Source organism: Etheostoma spectabile, chromosome 9, assembly GCF_008692095.1.
Source record: "Etheostoma spectabile isolate EspeVRDwgs_2016 chromosome 9, UIUC_Espe_1.0, whole genome shotgun sequence".
Classification (NCBI taxonomy): Eukaryota; Metazoa; Chordata; class Actinopteri; order Perciformes; family Percidae; genus Etheostoma; species Etheostoma spectabile.
Genome location: NC_045741.1, coordinates 37,024,524 through 37,042,453, shown reverse-complemented (window position 1 = coordinate 37,042,453; position 17,930 = coordinate 37,024,524). Strand labels below are relative to the sequence as shown.

Below are 17,930 nucleotides of genomic sequence, written 5' to 3'. Positions count from 1 at the left end.
ATCTGGATGTTGCAGCACACATGTGGCAGACAGGAAATGCTTGGGTATGAGGGGTGGGAGACGGGGGAGACGGGGGGGGGAGCGCAAGAAAGATGATGGCCCCTTTATCCCCAGCAATCATTCGACAAGACTGCAGAGGAAGTCAGAAATCGCCACTCCATATGATCCACACTTCCCGTCTTCCCAGAACATAGGAGGAGTGCTTTTAAAAAAATATTCAGTATGTGTGGAAACAGCTGGTCATAGCCTGCCATTCAATGTATACAATGGTCTGTCTTTGCACCAGCCATTACGATTAAATCATGTGTATAATCTCTTTGGTTAGGGACAATTATGTCACTGACAAAGTGATGGCATCTGCCAGGAACAATGCACAGAGAGACAGACACAAGATAACCCAGTAAAAAAGAATACTACAACAACGCATTAAAATCCATCCATCCAACCAGCCATCCATCCATCCATCCATCCATCCATCCATCCACTTGTCCGGTATTGTGTCGTGGGGGCAGCCGCTCCAGCAGCGTTAAAATACCATTTCATTGTGTGGAAAGTAAACAAGGCAGTGAGTTGTTTTTAACTTCAACCTACCATATATCACCAGTTGAAGGGTACTTTATTGGAACATCATTAGTTCATGTTTTCAATATAAAAAAAGAGAGGTCATGGCTATCACAGCCAAAAGTCTGATAGTGGTTCTGGAAACTGAAATAAAGTTTGAGCCATGGATGGAAGCGTAATCTTGCCACATTTCACTTAAAGTTGTGAAAGTAAAATGTGATCTTGTTCTGCTTCCAGAGCCGATAATGAGCTGCAGCAATGGGAGTTGGCAGCACCATGTTTACTTGTCTAGAGAGTAGGAAAAGAATTGCTTGTTCAGCATTCCATGTTGTAAATAAAAAAACTTCTCTATTCTCAGTAAAGCTTGGCACATATTGGAAAGTTGTCACAATATTGTCATATTATACAGATTATATATCTGCCTTTGCAATTAATTTGTTTTAATTCCAGCATTTAAATCACAACAATAACCTGGCTAACATCCCCAAATATAAGATTGTTACTGCTACCTGCCTCTGCAATTTTCAGACATTAAAAGCTGCTCTTCTGCATTACAGTTTGACTTCTGATTCCAAGTCAGTGAGTGAATGTTCTCTCACCGCCCAATCCTCTGCTTCACCTGCAGTAGTCCGTTGCAGCTCCATGATGCATTTGATTTGTTGAATCTCCTACTGAAAGAGCTTGCCCTTTCAACCCAAGGCCATCATTCTCTTTGTGATCGCAGCTGAGCGAGGGCTTTGATACCCAAGCCAGTTTGGCACCATGTTGGGTGATGAGTATAGGGATGTGTGAGCAGAGGGATTACTCGGTTTCTTACTTTATATGTATTAAAAATGCCCCAAAAGCTGAAATAATAAACCACAGCTATCATAATATGAATATATTCACACATGGTGAATTTAATTGTATCATGTATCATAAATGAGTGTGTACTTCTGCTATGTTGGTAGCAGAAGTGCATGGCCGATGGCTAAATCCCATTACAATTTCCAAATCGATTCCAAAAGAGCACACTCACATGAGAAACAATAGAAAAGCTGTTCTATAAGACCTCAGATCACCCAGCCAGCTCTATCACACGCACACCTGCTGTGTGCCGTGAGAGGAGGGAACAACTGGAGGCACCGACCGTGTGTGTGTGTGTGTGTGTGTGTGTGTGTGTGTGTGTTTGTGTGTGTGTGCGTTTGTGTGTGTGTGTGCGTGTGTGTATGTGTGTGTGTGAGGATTGTGTGTTTTGGAAGAGAGCACAACTGGGCATGCAAGCTCTTGTATGAATGTGTGTATTTACACGTGCACGGTCCTGTGAGAATGCATCAGTGCTTGTGGCACAAGGCCTCAGCTCGATTTAACTGCCCGCTGAATGCCACAGTGACGCCAGTCAGACTTTGTGTGTCCGCATACCTCCAATGAAGAAGATATGGAAAAAATCTGTGGACCAGTAAGTCTTGGAGATTACATGGCTCCTCTCAGCTCTGGCCTTAATAATGCCTCAAATTCAACAGTGCCATGTCACTGCAATTTGGAGCTTTTGTCTTTAGAAAAACAGTGAATCTCCATACCATGCCTCCATCATCGCTTTTCAACTGTGCATGAGTATCTATGTGTGTGCCTGAGAAAGAGCTGGTGGTGTGTGTACATTAAAGAGAGGGGAGACACGAAAGAGAGGATTAAATGTAGAAATAGCAATGGATCAACTGGAACACAACATTGATTTGATTTTTTTAATTGCCTCTCGACTGCAATGAATGGCCGATGCAGCTGTCTGCGTGAACAGCTGCTTGCCTAAAAAGACAGAACAAACTCTGGGAGGGAGAAAGAGAACAATGTGGGATGAATCATATTCAGCCTATGAGGTATTTTGCAATTTCACAACTTTAAAAAATGCATGCGGGATTAAGAATCGCTTTTATTGGAAATTCACATCTGTTCCAAGGCGCATTTCCCAGGGAGCTTGCAAAGATGCATTTTCTATGCTGTCTGGGCAAGACAGAAACAGTATGGTGTATTACTGCGTGGAGTAAACTAAAACAGACAATGTTGTTTTTTTTCTATTAGCTTTGTTAATGTGGAACTTTTGAGTTTACAAGTTGCAATTTACAACTATGGAAGGACCAGGGGGGCTGAAAGATTTGATGGAGCAGTCTGTATAGATTTCCAGCAGAATATTTGTCAGACTTGAATTAAGTACTGTTGTTTTGCTCTCTCTCTCTCTCTTTCTCCCTCAGCCTGAGGCCTTCTGGCTGACTACTCTACGTCTATAAATCACCAGGAACGAATGCTTATATCCTGGAGCGAGTGCACTGAATCAGTCTGGCAAGGTTAATCACATTCACATCTCCTCGGCCTGTTTGCAGCAGCCAACTGATAACCAAACACACATTACGGGGCATGATCTCTCTTGTTTGTGAATTCTGCTCATATCACGCTTTAACAGTGTCGCCACATAAAAGAGTTGGATGTAGGCAAAGCCGTGGGTCTATTCTGTTTTGGTGATTGTTACCAAGCATGAACGGCACTCTCGCAGGTGTTTGGACAACAGAAATAAAACCAAAATACATAAAGAATTTATTTAAAAGGAGCAAGATAGATACCGTAGGGGTGGGGCTGGGGATCAACCTTAATAACAGACAGAGGTCTCATTCACACTGCACACATGCTCAGCTTACACTGGGGCCATTGGTCGGCTGCACTCATATCCTTCTGTCTGTGTGTTTGATGGACTTTTAGAGAATATGGGAAGCTTTCCAAGTGTGACACATGGTTCCAAGCCTATGAATATCTGTGAATATAAGTAGCATAAGTGTAGTATAAGAGTGGGTGTTTGCAAGTGTGCATGTTTTCAAATATGCATGCATATGATTACGCTTCAATCTTTTTTCCATTCAGTGCTTTTGCTTTTTTCTCTCTCTCTCTCTCTCTCTCTTCTCAGAAGTGCCCTACCCAGATATGTGGGAATTAGGCCACATTGCTCACTACCATCCTACTTTAATCAAAGTGCCGATTCTTGAAACAGACAGCTGTTGTCATGTGCCTTGATTCCAATGGCTATCTGTTCCTGTAGCTGCCCAAGTTCTTAGTTGGCCAGCTGAAGTTGTAGAGGGAACGAGGGTTAACGGCGTCTGCTAATTTAAACTGCAGTTAGAGCAGTGCTCCTATTCACAAAACAGCATATACCACACTGATCCAAGGTAAGTTTATTTTTTCTCTTCTCTGGCATTACTCATAACATCTGATTATATTTACTGTTGTACTGGTTTTGAACATGACTTTTACTTTGTAAAAGCCACTAAATATTAAATAATATACAGTAATATAGTAATTCACTAATACAGTGGAGTGTCAATGATTGCAATATATCAACACAAGCATGGCAGGTGATGTTGATTATTGTCTTGTTTTAATCTTTAGAGTGTGACATGCATGATCCCATGTAGCCATGTATAAGGATGGGCCTTTTCTTTAAAGTATATGTGAAAAACATCTGCTGAAAAGTTAAGAAAAAAAAAAACAACAGTCATCAATTTCCCAACACTTCATGTAGACTTTTTTTTCACCTAACAGATCTGTGTTTAGTGCATAGCAGTGAGTTTGATAAAGGTTGATTGGTAGAAGTGTACACCCTTGCCATGTTCCTCCATGTTTCAGAGCCTTAAATGAACACAAGCAGCAGGGAACATTGTCCGAATGCCTTCTTGGCTTAAATTGGTAGGTCAGAATGGCTAAATGTATACACACTTATTAGGTATTGTCTATCCATCTATTCCTGGTTCAAGGCAGTTGTCTGGGTGGGCCAGGGCAGAAACAATACCAACTGTTGCAGACTAACTGAAGGCTAGCTTTATCACAAAGGCATCAGCAGATTAGGACTCGAGCCGTCAGGTGTACAGGGCAAACAGTTGCCCAGCTTTGAGAATTCATTTAAAAACCCAAACTACACTAAAACAACTATTTCCATGACTCCTTGAATGTCATAAAGATCTGTTTACATCTAAGCGAAATAAAGGAGCGGGAAAACATTTATTTGTCAAAGATTTTTGAAAAAAAGTAAATGCAAACTGATGTAAAAATAAACTAGCGGAGGATTCCTGGGGTCGTCTTAGCGATATATCATGTGACAACAATGAAACGTCCCACTTTGATTTTTTTAGCATTGTTAAGCATTTAGCTAGCACAAACTGAAAATTGAAAAACGATGAGATGAAAATATTGAGTATTAATTCCTGAGCTGGTGGGCTCACAGGTATTACTACTAACATTTCAGTTTTATGGGAGAAAGAGAGGTGTCATAGGCCATCACAAAGCAATTTGTTACCTGTTTCCAGACTACATTATGGCTTGGGTGACTAGAAGCGTGGGAGTGTCGTCATGAAAAGAAAGACGAGGCATGTCCAAACAAAGTTGTGCATTGGAATAAGCTTCACAGGCTGCTCAGTGATGCCATACAACTGTTTTTGCTACTTGATTCATTAGTTTGAAGAATACAACTTGGCCAGGTTTAAAAAACAGAAAAAAACAACAATCAGAAACATATTGGAGAATTCTAGATTGGGTAGAGGTTTAACTCTCAAAACACACACACAAACACATATGCAGGGTATGGGTCAGAGGTCAAATGGCCCTGAACTCTCTCCCTTTAGGCTGAGGACATGAGAGGTCCCTCTGTGTGCTGCTCTCCATTTATTTTACCCATCATCCCTCATCAGGCTGGGGTGACCCCGCGACCCTGGAGCTAGGGTTACCTGTCAGTTGACTGTCTATTCATGAGCACGGGGCCTGACGCTGTGTCAACATTTGTTCTGTGAGAAAGGAGAGAGGAAGAAGAAGAAAAGAGTTCAGTTCAGTGTGGTAAAGACAAAAGCAACAAACAGAAAAAAACTTGAGTGTGTTAGAAAGAATTACCTTATTTTATCTTGAATGAATAAAAATCTATCCGTAACTTGTTTCAGGCAGTGCAGGGCCCTGACTAGCAGACCTTCTACTCCGATGACACGCAAGTGTGATAATTCTTGTTTACTCAGAGACAAAGATCCAAAGGATCTCAGTAAACAGATGCCTGCATGGATACCTATTGAGGGGTACCTACAAAAACACACCAAAAGCCCCCCCGTGTGGGCTGTCAGCTATCAATCAGGGTGCCGTAAGTGGGATCCTTGAGTGGAGATGCTATCAGCGCTGCCCCGTACACACTCACACCACAGTTTCCCTTATCTCCACTGAGATAACTGATCCCCTCTAACAGTGAGAGGCCTGAACCAGACACACTTGCTTTCTGCATCTCTCTCCATCTCCCTCTCACTCCATGTCTCAGCTGTGCTATAGACCACTTCATTTCAGACAGGGGCCCTCAAGAAAAAAAACAGTCAATTTGCTCTGGTTCCTGTTTAAAATTCAATAAGCTTGTCTCTTATATTGCAACCGTGTGGTGCTGGCGGAGGCTGCAGAGGGCGCGTGCTACTCCTGATCCAATCTCTGATGTTATCAGCCCTCAGAAGAAACATGATACAGGTCTCAGTTGACGGATCTAGATGGGCATGAAATTGAACAGAAATCAGAAGCATGACACATCAACAATTTCCTGCAACTGGACTTTTTTTTTATTATTATTTTGTAAACACTGCATTTGCAACTAAATTGTTTAAGGTTTCTAGCTCCCTATTGATGGGCAAAGAGAACAGATGGGTCAGGGTTGTGTAACTTGTATTTACATGTTGAAAAAGTGCAGTAGAGACGCATCACGTATCAGATTAGATTTGAAAATACATTTTCCACTTTTATGTATGTATAAACATTACAGGTTTTCAAAGAGTACTGTATGCTGAACATGTTTTGGTGAAATAGGTGAGGTCACTGCAGATATTTTTCCTCGGTTTGAGGACAGTGGGCTGGAGAGATGGTCCTGGACTGGCCCTGTTTTTCGGGCTTCCACCAGACCACAGCACGTTCAGCCTAATAACAAAAACAAGCATCCCGGTGTGGAGCTGGTCCCACAGTGTGAGGACCTTAATGAGGAACATGTGGAGCTGCCCAGACACACAGTCAGAGGAAACCCAATCCCTCACTCCCTCCCCCCCGCCCCTTCCTTCTCCCTTCTCCCTTCCCCCCTTTTCTCATTCTTTCTTTCTCACTCTCTTACGCTTAACTCTTGACATTTTCTGTTGCAACATTTTTCATTTTCATGTAGCACAGCTTTCAGGTCCTCTGGTCTTATGTCTGTCAGAAATTCTTAATGTTCGTCCAAAACTTAAAACACTCTGATTTTCTCTCTCAGGTCCATGGAAACTGCCCTTTTTTTCTATTGTACCAGAACAAGTGACCCACTGTCAGCAGCAGAAATATACTGGCCTTGTTTTTAACTCGATACACACCCACTCTCTCCAACTTGTTTTAGAGTTGGTAGTATATACATTTTGCTACATACTGGGCATGCAATGTAATACGCTCATAGGGGAACATGGGAAGAAAAAGATCTTTCTCTGCCCATCAAGTCTGACAGGCAGTCACAGAGTTTCTTTCATGTGCTGAATTCATCCTTACCGTCCACCTGGATCAATTAACTGTTTGGTTCAGTGGTCATCAGTCCCGCAGTGTGGAACCTCACTTCATTCAGTAGACAGCAGCTTATTGAGCAAAACTATGGCTTTTATTTTGTTGCCTTTTATCTTTATGTAACACACATTTGGCATAAAGTATCACTACTACTAAAACTGAGATTTTTTTTCATCTTCAGCTGAGATAAATTAAAGTGAACAGTGTTTTTTTTCTGCAGGAAATGTCATCACTCGCTCCTAAAGAGAAACACTGTAACAGGTGAGACATTCTTTTTAATTTGCTGCACACAGTATATTAACACAACCGATCTCCCTCCTACACCGCGTCACTGCCCCGTGTCCAAGTTGTTGAAGGGAATACGAAGTGTAGCCTGTTTGATGGGATTTAAAATGTGACCATAAAGCGCAGCAATAAAGCAGATCAACCAACCAAGCCTCCAAAATTAGCTGAACAAACAAAGTAAGGTAGAGCCCTCTGGGGTGATAAACTTGGCACACTGGATCCAGTGTGACAGAGGCCCTTCTGGCAGCTCAGAACAATCCAAACGTTCCACTTGGGTTGAGCTGTCTTCGTTTCCCCCTCCACTATATATATCAGCCCCACATCAACATGGGCCTGTGAAGACCTTTCACAAGACTGACAGGCCACCTGAATCACACAATTGTGTGGCCGGAGGAGCCTGCATGTGTATAGAAAAGCCAGTGATCCAATAACTGTCTAGGTTCACTTCTTTCTCATAAAGTCAGGAGGGAGGCGCATAGGGAGACCCACAGATACAAGCCAAATGTCCCAGCTGCATCAAAACAAAGCTTTCACTTTTAATTCTAATTCTAGAAATTACGCAAACTGTGACTGTTGATTTTCTTAATACCAATATTTGATTCAGTAATTGGTTGCTACATTTGATTTCTTTATTTGCATGGCACAAAAAACACAGAGTGTGTCTCAGGAGAAAAAAAGGGCTGAAAGCTGGTGAGTGTACCTTGCAGATGGTCCGGCCTCACAGCAGCTGTGCAAATGAAAGCCGGAGTGTCGTTGAAGGAGGTGAGAGAGATGGAAAGTTGGCCACAAAAGGGAAAGAGTAACATACAAGTTGCTAACTGAAAATGTAATGGAAAAATTAATAGCACACTTTGCCGAGAGAAAATATATGGGTCAGAGTATTTTCTCTGACATGACGAAAAAAGACAATGCCAATGTGTCTCGGCAGGTAAAACACCACTTTGTAACCAAAAAAATGACAAAAGAAGGCATTTATTGATCTCAGTGCAATGGAAACAAATCCCCCTTCATAGGTTACCACTATATTATTCCTTAGCTTCAGGACAACGCCAATGCTACCATCAGAATAATGCACTTGTTTGCATTTGTCAGGTTCTATATTTTAAATATTCGCTAGATGAACTAAGCAAGATCTATTATGCTAGTTTGCATACACAAGTGTCAATCAAACTATTATTTAAGCACTAAATCTGGAGTGAGAAAACAGCAGGTGGGAGATTCCTTCGTAATGCTGAAAACACACAAACATTTGTCTCAGGAGGGGGAGGTGGGGTGGGGGGATGGGGGGGAGGGCAGTCTGAGGACAGTTGTCCCTGAGTGCTTTGTAGTGCAAAGAGTCTTTACATTTCTACTAGTCTGATGCAGCTCTGCATGCGAAAAGCTACATTACTTGTCACTTCTGATTATACTGAATGGCTCCAAGTTCTAACCTTAGCATGGTCATAGCCCACTGTACATATGCAGATAATAGGCGGTTGTAATACTATTATAACCATAACACCTCTGTGATTCTTCAATTATAATCAGAATCAGAATTCATGGCCAAAGTGAGTTTTGGTGCATACGATAAACATAAGAAAAGGCAATAACCAATAGAGCAAAGTCTTGCAACAGGCAAGTACATAAATATACAATAGAAATATTGCAATAAAAATATATGAAATACATCATAACACTTTTGTGTAATTGTTTGAGAAAGGATAAAAGGTTTTGTGCAGGGTGTGCAGAAATATTATTCAGGGCAATTATAATTTCACACTTGTGTTGTTTAAGGCACTGTCCTCATCCCAGTAATTGCCACTACATGTAGGCTAAATATGAAATGGGTAGTGAATAATTAGTGTTTCATTGGCCAGCAATCACCTCTGGGCCCCGTCTACACTTTAGACCCCTCCCTCGTAGAACCGCCCTGAAGCCAGGGGCCCCCTTTTGAATGACAGCGCTTGGGAAGGAAGACGAATTTTTGTCTGGTTTCCCGCAGCCACAACGTCGATGAGAAGCAGTCGAGGAACTCCATTCTAACTGAATGGATTGGTATGGGGAGAAGCGGACCACTAATCACGGCTAAACGGCAGCTTTTGGACTGTGTAACGTTGACAATGGTTTTACTTTCGCTGCTGTTTCGACCAGGTAAGTGTTGCTTTTTCAATCCGTGCTCCTCCACTCCTCTCCTGCATGCAAAACTCTGTCCCGCTCTCCCCGCAATGGAGGGGGAGAAAGTTAACTTTTTTCCTGGCGTTTTGTGGCTAAACTCAAACTCCTTTAACGTCTATCAACTTTTTTCTTACATAATAACTTAAGTATTAAGTGGTTTTGGTGTTTTAAAGGATGAGAAATGTCGCTGTTGTTTAGAAGTATCCCGTCCGCTGCGGGGACAAAGTAAAGCCCTGTTGAATCCCATCCTGCATCCAACACTTGTATCGCTGCTAACCGACCCGCACGAGTTAACTCACTTTACGGACGTCTTTTTGAACACATTTCCAACCATAGTCGCATGAAAACAAGGACACCAAACAAGTTGTCACCAACCGCTAAACATGTATCACACTTTGCAAAACACAAGTGCCGTTGTTGTTGTTACGGTTTTTGTCAAGTTGTGTGAAGTTATGGCGCAGCCCCCCAGCTAGCATAGCTCGCTAGCAACTGGCGTCCAGCACCCGCAGTCAAACCAAAAGAAAACTGCGGAGCTTGTTTTTGAACCAGAAAGGGCTGCATATCGCACATCAAACGGTCACAATTACTATTCAATTCAAGAGTATAACTTTAACACTTAGTTGGACCGTTTTAGTTTTTGGCAAAGCTTAGTGGACCATAGTATTTTCCCCCCCTATCCATACTTCATTTCTTAACTTTGTTAGCTACCATGCATGGGGGTCCAACTTTCTGGCCTCTGAACGTGTTGGTCCCAGTCAGAGATCAGAAAGCACTAACCGTTAGCTCCACAACTCAGCAGCATGTTTTGTTTGGATTATCATTTTTGATTTCAGGTTTTTGTGGCCAGATCATAAGGTGTTTTTTGTTAAAATGCAAAAATAACAGTAACTTGGCCCTATGGGCATTCAAACTACTGATAATAAATGGATGATGTGGAAATGTTTAATGTTAGTATTTTACAGAAATTAAAAGTTGTCAGGCATTTAAGATGTCTATGTGACAACATGTAAAATCAATGTAACTTTATTTAGATATTAAAACTGCCAACCGTCATATATTGATGTAAGAAGAAAGATGATGAACAATAATATTGTCAATCATATCTAAAGACCCCTGGAGGCCCCTCTGGTTCTTTTGATTTTTTTCTTTTTGTTTTCAATTTATGGTTAAGATATGTAAAGAATAGTTGCTGAAATGCATTCAGATATTTGGTAGAGTTAGGATGTTTGTTAAAGTCACAAGTGATACTTTTTTAATTCAAGTTTGAGTATTTAAAGTGTCAAAGTGTAATCACTATGCTATATATGTCAAAAATTGCATTTTATACCATCTCAAAGTGTTTTTAGCCTTGTTTTGTACTAAAAATGAGCTGGCTAAAGCACTCATAGTAGCTATGTTCGTGAAAATATTAAGTCTTGTTAGTCTGCAACCTAAAGACTATGCCCAAGCCAGTAGAAAACGGTGTCCTTATCTGCAGCTCTAACTAAAATTTGCTAAACTGTAAAATACTAATAGTGTCTGTGAGGTCCTTTTGCTTGTTCCTTTCCTGTTTTTATATTTCCCACAAGGTCCTCACACTTGTTGGTAGCCTACTTAGTGCCGGAGCATAAAGACCCTTTGGGGAGATGCATGGTTGTTGATGGTTGTGCAGGCACTGATTGTCCAAAAGTGTCAATCACAGTGGACTTGTGTGACCTGGCAGCGAGACGGGGGAGGCCTGTTGGAATTCAGAGGAGGGATTCATAATGCCTTTTAACTTGACCTCTCACACTCCATCTCAGTTTTTATCAGAGCTGGTGTTGAAGTGTAGCGACTGTGAGATGCATTCATCATCTGTCTTTCCCCCTTCAGTGCATCACACATATGTGAAAGGGAAGAAGTGGTGCACAAATATTCATGTGTGCACTGGTATGAAATCGCCATGCTTATCTTGTTGTCTTTGTCCACGCTGTTTGGAGATTAGATGGGGGTTGGAGTAAACAGAAGATTATTCTGCAATAGAGGAGCAGCCTGTTTCACCTGATGCCGGGTTTTGCCGTGAAAGTGATGAATGTGTTGTGGAAGCTGGATGGTGCTAATCTGGAATGGAAAATATATCCACAATGCAGCAGGAGTTATTATCCTGGTCAGCAAATGAGACATCTCATGCAATAGTAACACAAAAGGAAATAAGCAAAATTAATATCCACTCTTTTACTTCCCACAGAAATAATTCTTTGTTTTTCTTGATAAGAAATAGCCCACCTGTGAGTTGTGAGTCATAACTTAACAGGAAGACCCAAATTTAGGCGATACCTCCAAAATATCACATGCTGTGATTTGCTGCCCCCACCATCCTCCCTCCAGCTTCCAGTTTGGACCCTGAATTTCTTAAACAAGTGTGACTCTTTGTGATGTTCCTCTTGTGATCCTCTTGAAGTTGACTGCCCCCATACACCGAGCTTTGCCGTGCCATGTAGCGTAGCTTAATGGACTTCAATTACCTCAGCAACAGCCAAACCACATTCAACACCCTCAGGCAAACCAACACAGGTTGGTTTCCTCCTACAGTCAGGCTACATGCTATTCCTGTGAGGGCTAGTTGGGGGAAATAAGATTTGACTGACTCTGGAGCACAGTGTGGGATCATGGCCTCGTGAGCTCACGCATTCGGGTTTTAATGGCTCTCTTGATTGAGCTAAACTTGATAGTGGAAAAGTTCTGCTGCCTCGTGTACTGTGGTAATGTATCTGTAAATGTCAGATGGATTTTAAGATTGTTACGTGGGGAATTGGTAGATCTAGTCATCTGTATTATTTTTCAGGGAGGGAGGTTTCTGATGATACTGAGAAAAGCAGCAAGCATTTTCCCATTAACCGATGCATTAATGTCATTGCAGTATAACATGTTTATGCTCGTTGTTTTTGTTTTCCAGCCCACTGCCAGCAGTGTCGAATCCAGCGCTGCAATGCAGAATATGTGGCTTCTACCTCCCCCTCTAGTGGTCTGCAGGAGGACGTGGCTCTGGATGTAGACTACTGCATCGCCTTGCGGGCCTATGCCCTGTGCACCAGGCGGCAGGCACGCAGCTGCAGGGGGGACCTGGTCTACCACTCGGCCGTCTTCCGCATTAAGGAGTTGTTCTCTCAGCATAACTGCTCCAGCGAAGGGCCCACGTCCTCCGCCAAGGTCCCCAGTACATCTCGTCCAGCCGTGTCGGAGCTGTGCGACTACGAGAATCGGGTCCTCATGTCGGGCTCTGTTGGTCAGCAGAAGAAATATGCCCACTGTGGATTATTTGGAGACCCGCACCTACGGACTTTCCGCGACGAGTTTCAGACCTGCAAGGTGGAAGGGGCGTGGCCTCTGATTGACAACCGCTTCCTGTCGGTGCAGGTGACCAACGTGCCTGTTGTCCTTGGCTCCAGCGCCACGGCAACCAGCAAGGTAAGGATTGTAGAGCTGCAACAGAGTAATTAGTCGATTTAACAGAAAATGAACCAACAACTATTTTGATAATCAACTTATCATTTCAGTCATTGTTTAAGCAAAAGTGCCAGAATATTCTCTGGTTTCAGATTTAAAAAAATGTGAGGATTTTTCATACGTGACAATACATTTCAAATCTGTTAGTCAGAAGAAGTAAAAACAAGCAAAATGAAAACATCACCCTTTTTTCACTTTTTGTTTTCACATTTTACAGAAAAAACAATAAATTAAGTAGAAATCAATCATAATAACTGGGAGATGAATCAATAATGAAGGTTATCATTAGGTGCAGTAGTAGTTGAGTGCTGTGGCTTCCAACGTCTTTGGCACGTGACTCCCTTAAATCAAAACAGTTTCTACTTGCAACACCTCTCACATTCTGCACGTGTGAATAGTCTTTCCTTATTGTCTGTTCATTTGAATACATTAGAGGCTGGAATAGGTCAATTCTAATCAAGATTTCACAAGAAGAAGAAAAAAAGCTTATAGAAAAATCTGGCAAAAACACACAAAACCACAGCTCCTCAGATCCGTTTTGCGACCCTTGGTGTGGCGGTGCGTTTCTCACGACAACCACCTAGGACACTACTAGAAATGAACACTGATTATAGTTACACGTTTGTAACTAACAGTCTATCAATGCAGGCTGTTTTTGAGTGCTGGCTTGCTGGCTCAACTATTGCCATAAAGTATCAACATGTGAAGTTAATCGTCATTCCACGGTGCCTCTCGAGCCTCCAGCATTCCTCTTGTCTTGGAGCTCCTTCAGATCTATGAGGGAAAAGAGAGAGGAGGGGAGTCCTTCAGCGGTGTTGAATCACAGACATGCTTGAACGCTCTACCTTTAACACATGGGTGGTCATATGGTAGTGATTAACGCTCACTCAAACATTTTCCTCCACCGCCACGATCTGGAATGTTTTTTCACCCCTCTGGTCAAATAATTAACTTGGTGCTTTTTGTGTAAATACAGGATAATGTGGAAAAATAAAGGAATAATTGGACAGCAGCGAGGGCCTTTGATTCTGTTAATGAAGTAGGCTGGTTTTTCATGCTCTAAATGCGTTTAAATAGTTAAAATTTTATCGTATCTTTGTCTCTTTTTGGTACTTACAAGTCACATTGGTATATAAAGCTCATGTACAGATCGTGTCCGTTTTTAAAATGGGTTCATTAGTCTGCTTTTATGTAAATTGTATGCTTAAATAGTAAATAATTTAGTTTCCCATTGTCGGGTAGTGTCATCAACTCCCTACACCTAACCACTTTTAATTCACCTGTTTGAAAACAATAAACTATAATGTTGCACCAGGAGAAAATTGCTCAAACTGTCTCAAAGCATTTACAGGTGTTGTGGCTGTGCAGCCTAATGCAAACCTGTGGTCTGTGCCAGCACCCGCATGCCCCCATCATGCTTTTGGAGTTGTTTGTAACTGCCAGACTTACGACAGGAAATCATCCATCAAATACTGTATCCCTGTAAGTGTAAACGTAACCACAGCCACCGCTTTGTCACGTTACTGAGGTACAGAGGTTAGGCCCAATTTAAAAAAGAAAAAAAAAGAAATTCCAAAGTTCAGCTGGAATACAAATCAGTCAGTCACTGAGCAAGCACTAGCAGTGCCAGTGTAGGAGAAGTGTTGGAAGATTCATGAGGATTTGAGCCTGGTTATGAAACTGTGCGGTTTGAGCCAACACGCAGGGGAGAGTGGTGGAGTTACTGCTTTTACTTTTGGTAATTTGCTTTAGGTATAAAAGGAAAGGTGATAGTGAAGACCACACAATGATTGCAATTGTGGTTTATGTGATCAGTTTCCTCTTTGGGTGGTAACAATCCAGTGGACCACTGACAGCAATCACTGCCACTCTGTAAAAAGGCCAGCATGGGCCGTCCACACCTTCCACACCTTCCACAGCAGTGAAAATGTTTGGTTTCCTGCTGCCACCTTATGGCTGCAAATGGCACTGCTCTTATTTAAGCTTTATATGGGCATGTTTTTGAATGGCTTGTTACTTTTAAGCAAAGATGTGTAAGACATATATATATAAAAATGCTGATCTTCTTTTCCTCTTATTTCAGATCACTGTGATCTTCAAGTCCTTCCATGGCTGCACAGATCAGAAGGTGTACCAGGCCACCACAGAGGATCTGCCGTTGGCCTTCCAGGATGGGACTCGCAGTGGCGGCGAGAGTGGCAGCCTGACCATCATGGAGCGCGGCGGCTCCGGAGTGGGCCGGCAGGTGAAGATACAGGCCCGTTACATCGGCACGTCAATCATTGTCCGGCGCGTGGGCAGCTACCTGACCTTTGCCATCCGCATGCCAGAGGACACCCTGGACTTTTCGGAGGACAACGGCGGCCTGCAGCTCTGTCTGCATGGCTGCCCACGCAACGAGCTCATCAAAGAGCACACGCTGGGTCGTCAGAGCCAGCAGCCCCGGCTGCAGGGCACCAACACGGAGCTGGGGCCTCTGCGGCCTCCTCACCAGGTCTACACGGTGGAGCGCGCCACGGCCAGGTGTAGAGAGACTCTGCAGGTGGAGGACGTGTACTTTCAGTCCTGTGTGTTTGACTTGCTGACCACAGGAGACCCTGAGTTCTCCATGGCGGCCTACGGCGCTCTGGAGGATTTAAAGGCGCTGCCGCCCAGTAAACTGAAGCAGAATTCCCCGAGGACTCCTCGTCTTTACAGCCGAGGAGTGTCACACACGACGGCTGCAGCAGCAACCAACAACTCCCTGCTCTCACTCCTACTCCTCATTCTGCTGCTTTTGTGAACATTAAATAGAAATGAATTTTTTGTGAAACATGGAGACAAACCGAACTGGGAAGCATGACCAGCTTGAGGAAAGAGTGAATTAACAGACATATATATTTGACATCTGTATTTGTATTGTTGTTGTTGGGGCAATTTGTGAATGTTGTGATCTTTTTCTGTTTTTGTCATTTGAAGGATTTCACACTAAAATATGGTATTGCTTCCCACTTCACATTTCTGTGGATTCATACGTGGGTCACATCAGTTGAAAAAAGACAGAAATACATCATGTGGTTTGGGGTCCAGTACAACATGTTGTTTCCATGTGCTCACTGTTGGTTTTCAACAATCGTTAAAAGCTCATAATCGTGTGTGTGTGTGTGTGTGTGTGTGTGTGTGTGTGTTGTGTGTGTGTGTGTGTGTGTGTGTGTGTGTGTGTGTGTGTGTGTGTGTGTGTGTGTGTGTGTGTGTGTGTGTGTGTGTGTGTGTGTGTGTGTGTGTGTGTGTGCTGGTGGGTTGTGTGGTGTTTGTGTGTGGTTGTTTGTTTTGTGTTTGTGTGTGTGTTGTGGTGTGACGAGCTTAACACATTTTTTGTTTTTGTATGGAAAGTCATTTATAGGCACACCTTCACAGCTGCAGTAACTCCTTACTGTATGTAAGCTGTTTTTCTGCAGAGCAATGCAGCTTCTAGATGCATAATCCAGTAATATCAATAGCACTTAACGGTTTTAACAGCAAGTTTTGTGTATTCAAATGTTATTTCTATGTCTATTTCAACAGTTATTTCAGATAATTGGCATGCTAAACACACAGTATCCAACAACTGTATGTAAAAACTACCTATCCATAATGTAAGATATATTGATATTCAACAGTTGTCATCTTCTGTGAAACACTCCCTTCTTCAAGCTGTTTGGCTTCCAGTTTTAAAGGTTAAAAACCCCACAAATCTTTATATAATAATATATTAAAAGAGTGTATATATGTGTTTTATATTGTGTACATTTGCCTGTGTATAGATGTTTTAACTGTAATATGTTTTACATTTGTTGTGTTTTTAGTAGGTTATTTTGAGACATTGTAAGAAAAGTAAACTAATATGTGTTTTTAATTTTCTGTATTAAATTGTTGGACACTCCGGACCACAGTCTGTTTTTTTTCCTTGTTTTTTTTTACCCTCTTGTACCTGCTGTCATGGATAGAGATGTTTTTCCCCTATCATATCATGGTAAATTGTTGTGTACAGAGGTTGACTATGAGCTGTTATTGTCCATTTAAACCAGGGTTATGAACACATTTAGTGTTTCTAAGTTAAGACACAACACAGAAGAGTTATTATAGCGGCAATGTTCCAGTATGCAGTATGCTTGTAAAACCACTCATGTCCTGATGGGGTCCTCAGTCCATAAGGGGAAGGGCTGACGGCTCGTAGTACACAGTTTTGACAAGCGGGCCGTGTAGCCGTAGGGATCCACAGTATGTTCTCAGTCCCCTGTGTAAATGTTACCTCTGAGTGCTGAGCTGGCTGCTAGCTTTGCTTTTGTCTGCCCGAGCGCTGCATGGCTCCAAATAGGATTTAGTCTGTGGTTTAACACCAGGTTAGAGTCAACACGCGTGCACGGTGCTGATATTTACTCTATACACGAACAATAAGTGCCATGAGAAGAAAGAAGGATGTGATCAGTTTTTATCGCCATCAAAAATGCAATTAAAAAAGCTCCTGCACACTCCTTATGAAGACATCAAGAATTAATGCGCTGTAATTAGTAGATTTAATTCATATCTTGAATTAAGTTAAAAGTGGCTTGGGTGCCCAGATAGCTCAGTTGGTAGAGCAGGCGCCCACATTCAGAGGTTTACTCCTCGATGCAGTGGGCCAGGGTTTGATTCTGTGCTGTAGCCCATTGCTGCATGTCATTCCCCCCTTTCATTTCTTCAGCTGTCCTGTCAGTTAAAGGCTTAAAATGCCCCAAAAAATAATCTTTAAAACACATAAGTGTCTTGGTCCTTAAGTGACAGAATGTTTCGTCACACATGCAAATCATACTTAATCTCTCCATGTCCCATTTCTTTAAATAAAGACAACAGCACAGTGAGCTGCGTTGTTGGGAAGAAGCAATGAAACAAAAATATTTTCACTCAAAATATGTTTTGCA

The 17,930-nt window shown here is 42.3% G+C and overlaps 1 protein-coding gene across 1 annotated transcript; it reads left to right on the top strand.

Moving 5' to 3' along the window:
* Positions 1 to 3,511: 3,511 nt before the first annotated feature.
* Positions 3,512 to 16,079, top strand: rgmd (RGM domain family, member D). Its single transcript, XM_032526358.1, has 5 exons — positions 3,512 to 3,749; positions 7,328 to 7,368; positions 9,374 to 9,522; positions 12,461 to 12,972; positions 15,095 to 16,079. The coding sequence occupies exons 2-5, from the start codon at positions 7,331 to 7,333 to the stop codon at positions 15,791 to 15,793; spliced, it is 1,398 nt and encodes a 465-aa protein (XP_032382249.1). The 5' UTR covers positions 3,512 to 3,749; positions 7,328 to 7,330; the 3' UTR covers positions 15,794 to 16,079.
* The last annotated feature ends 1,851 nt before the right edge of the window (positions 16,080 to 17,930 follow it).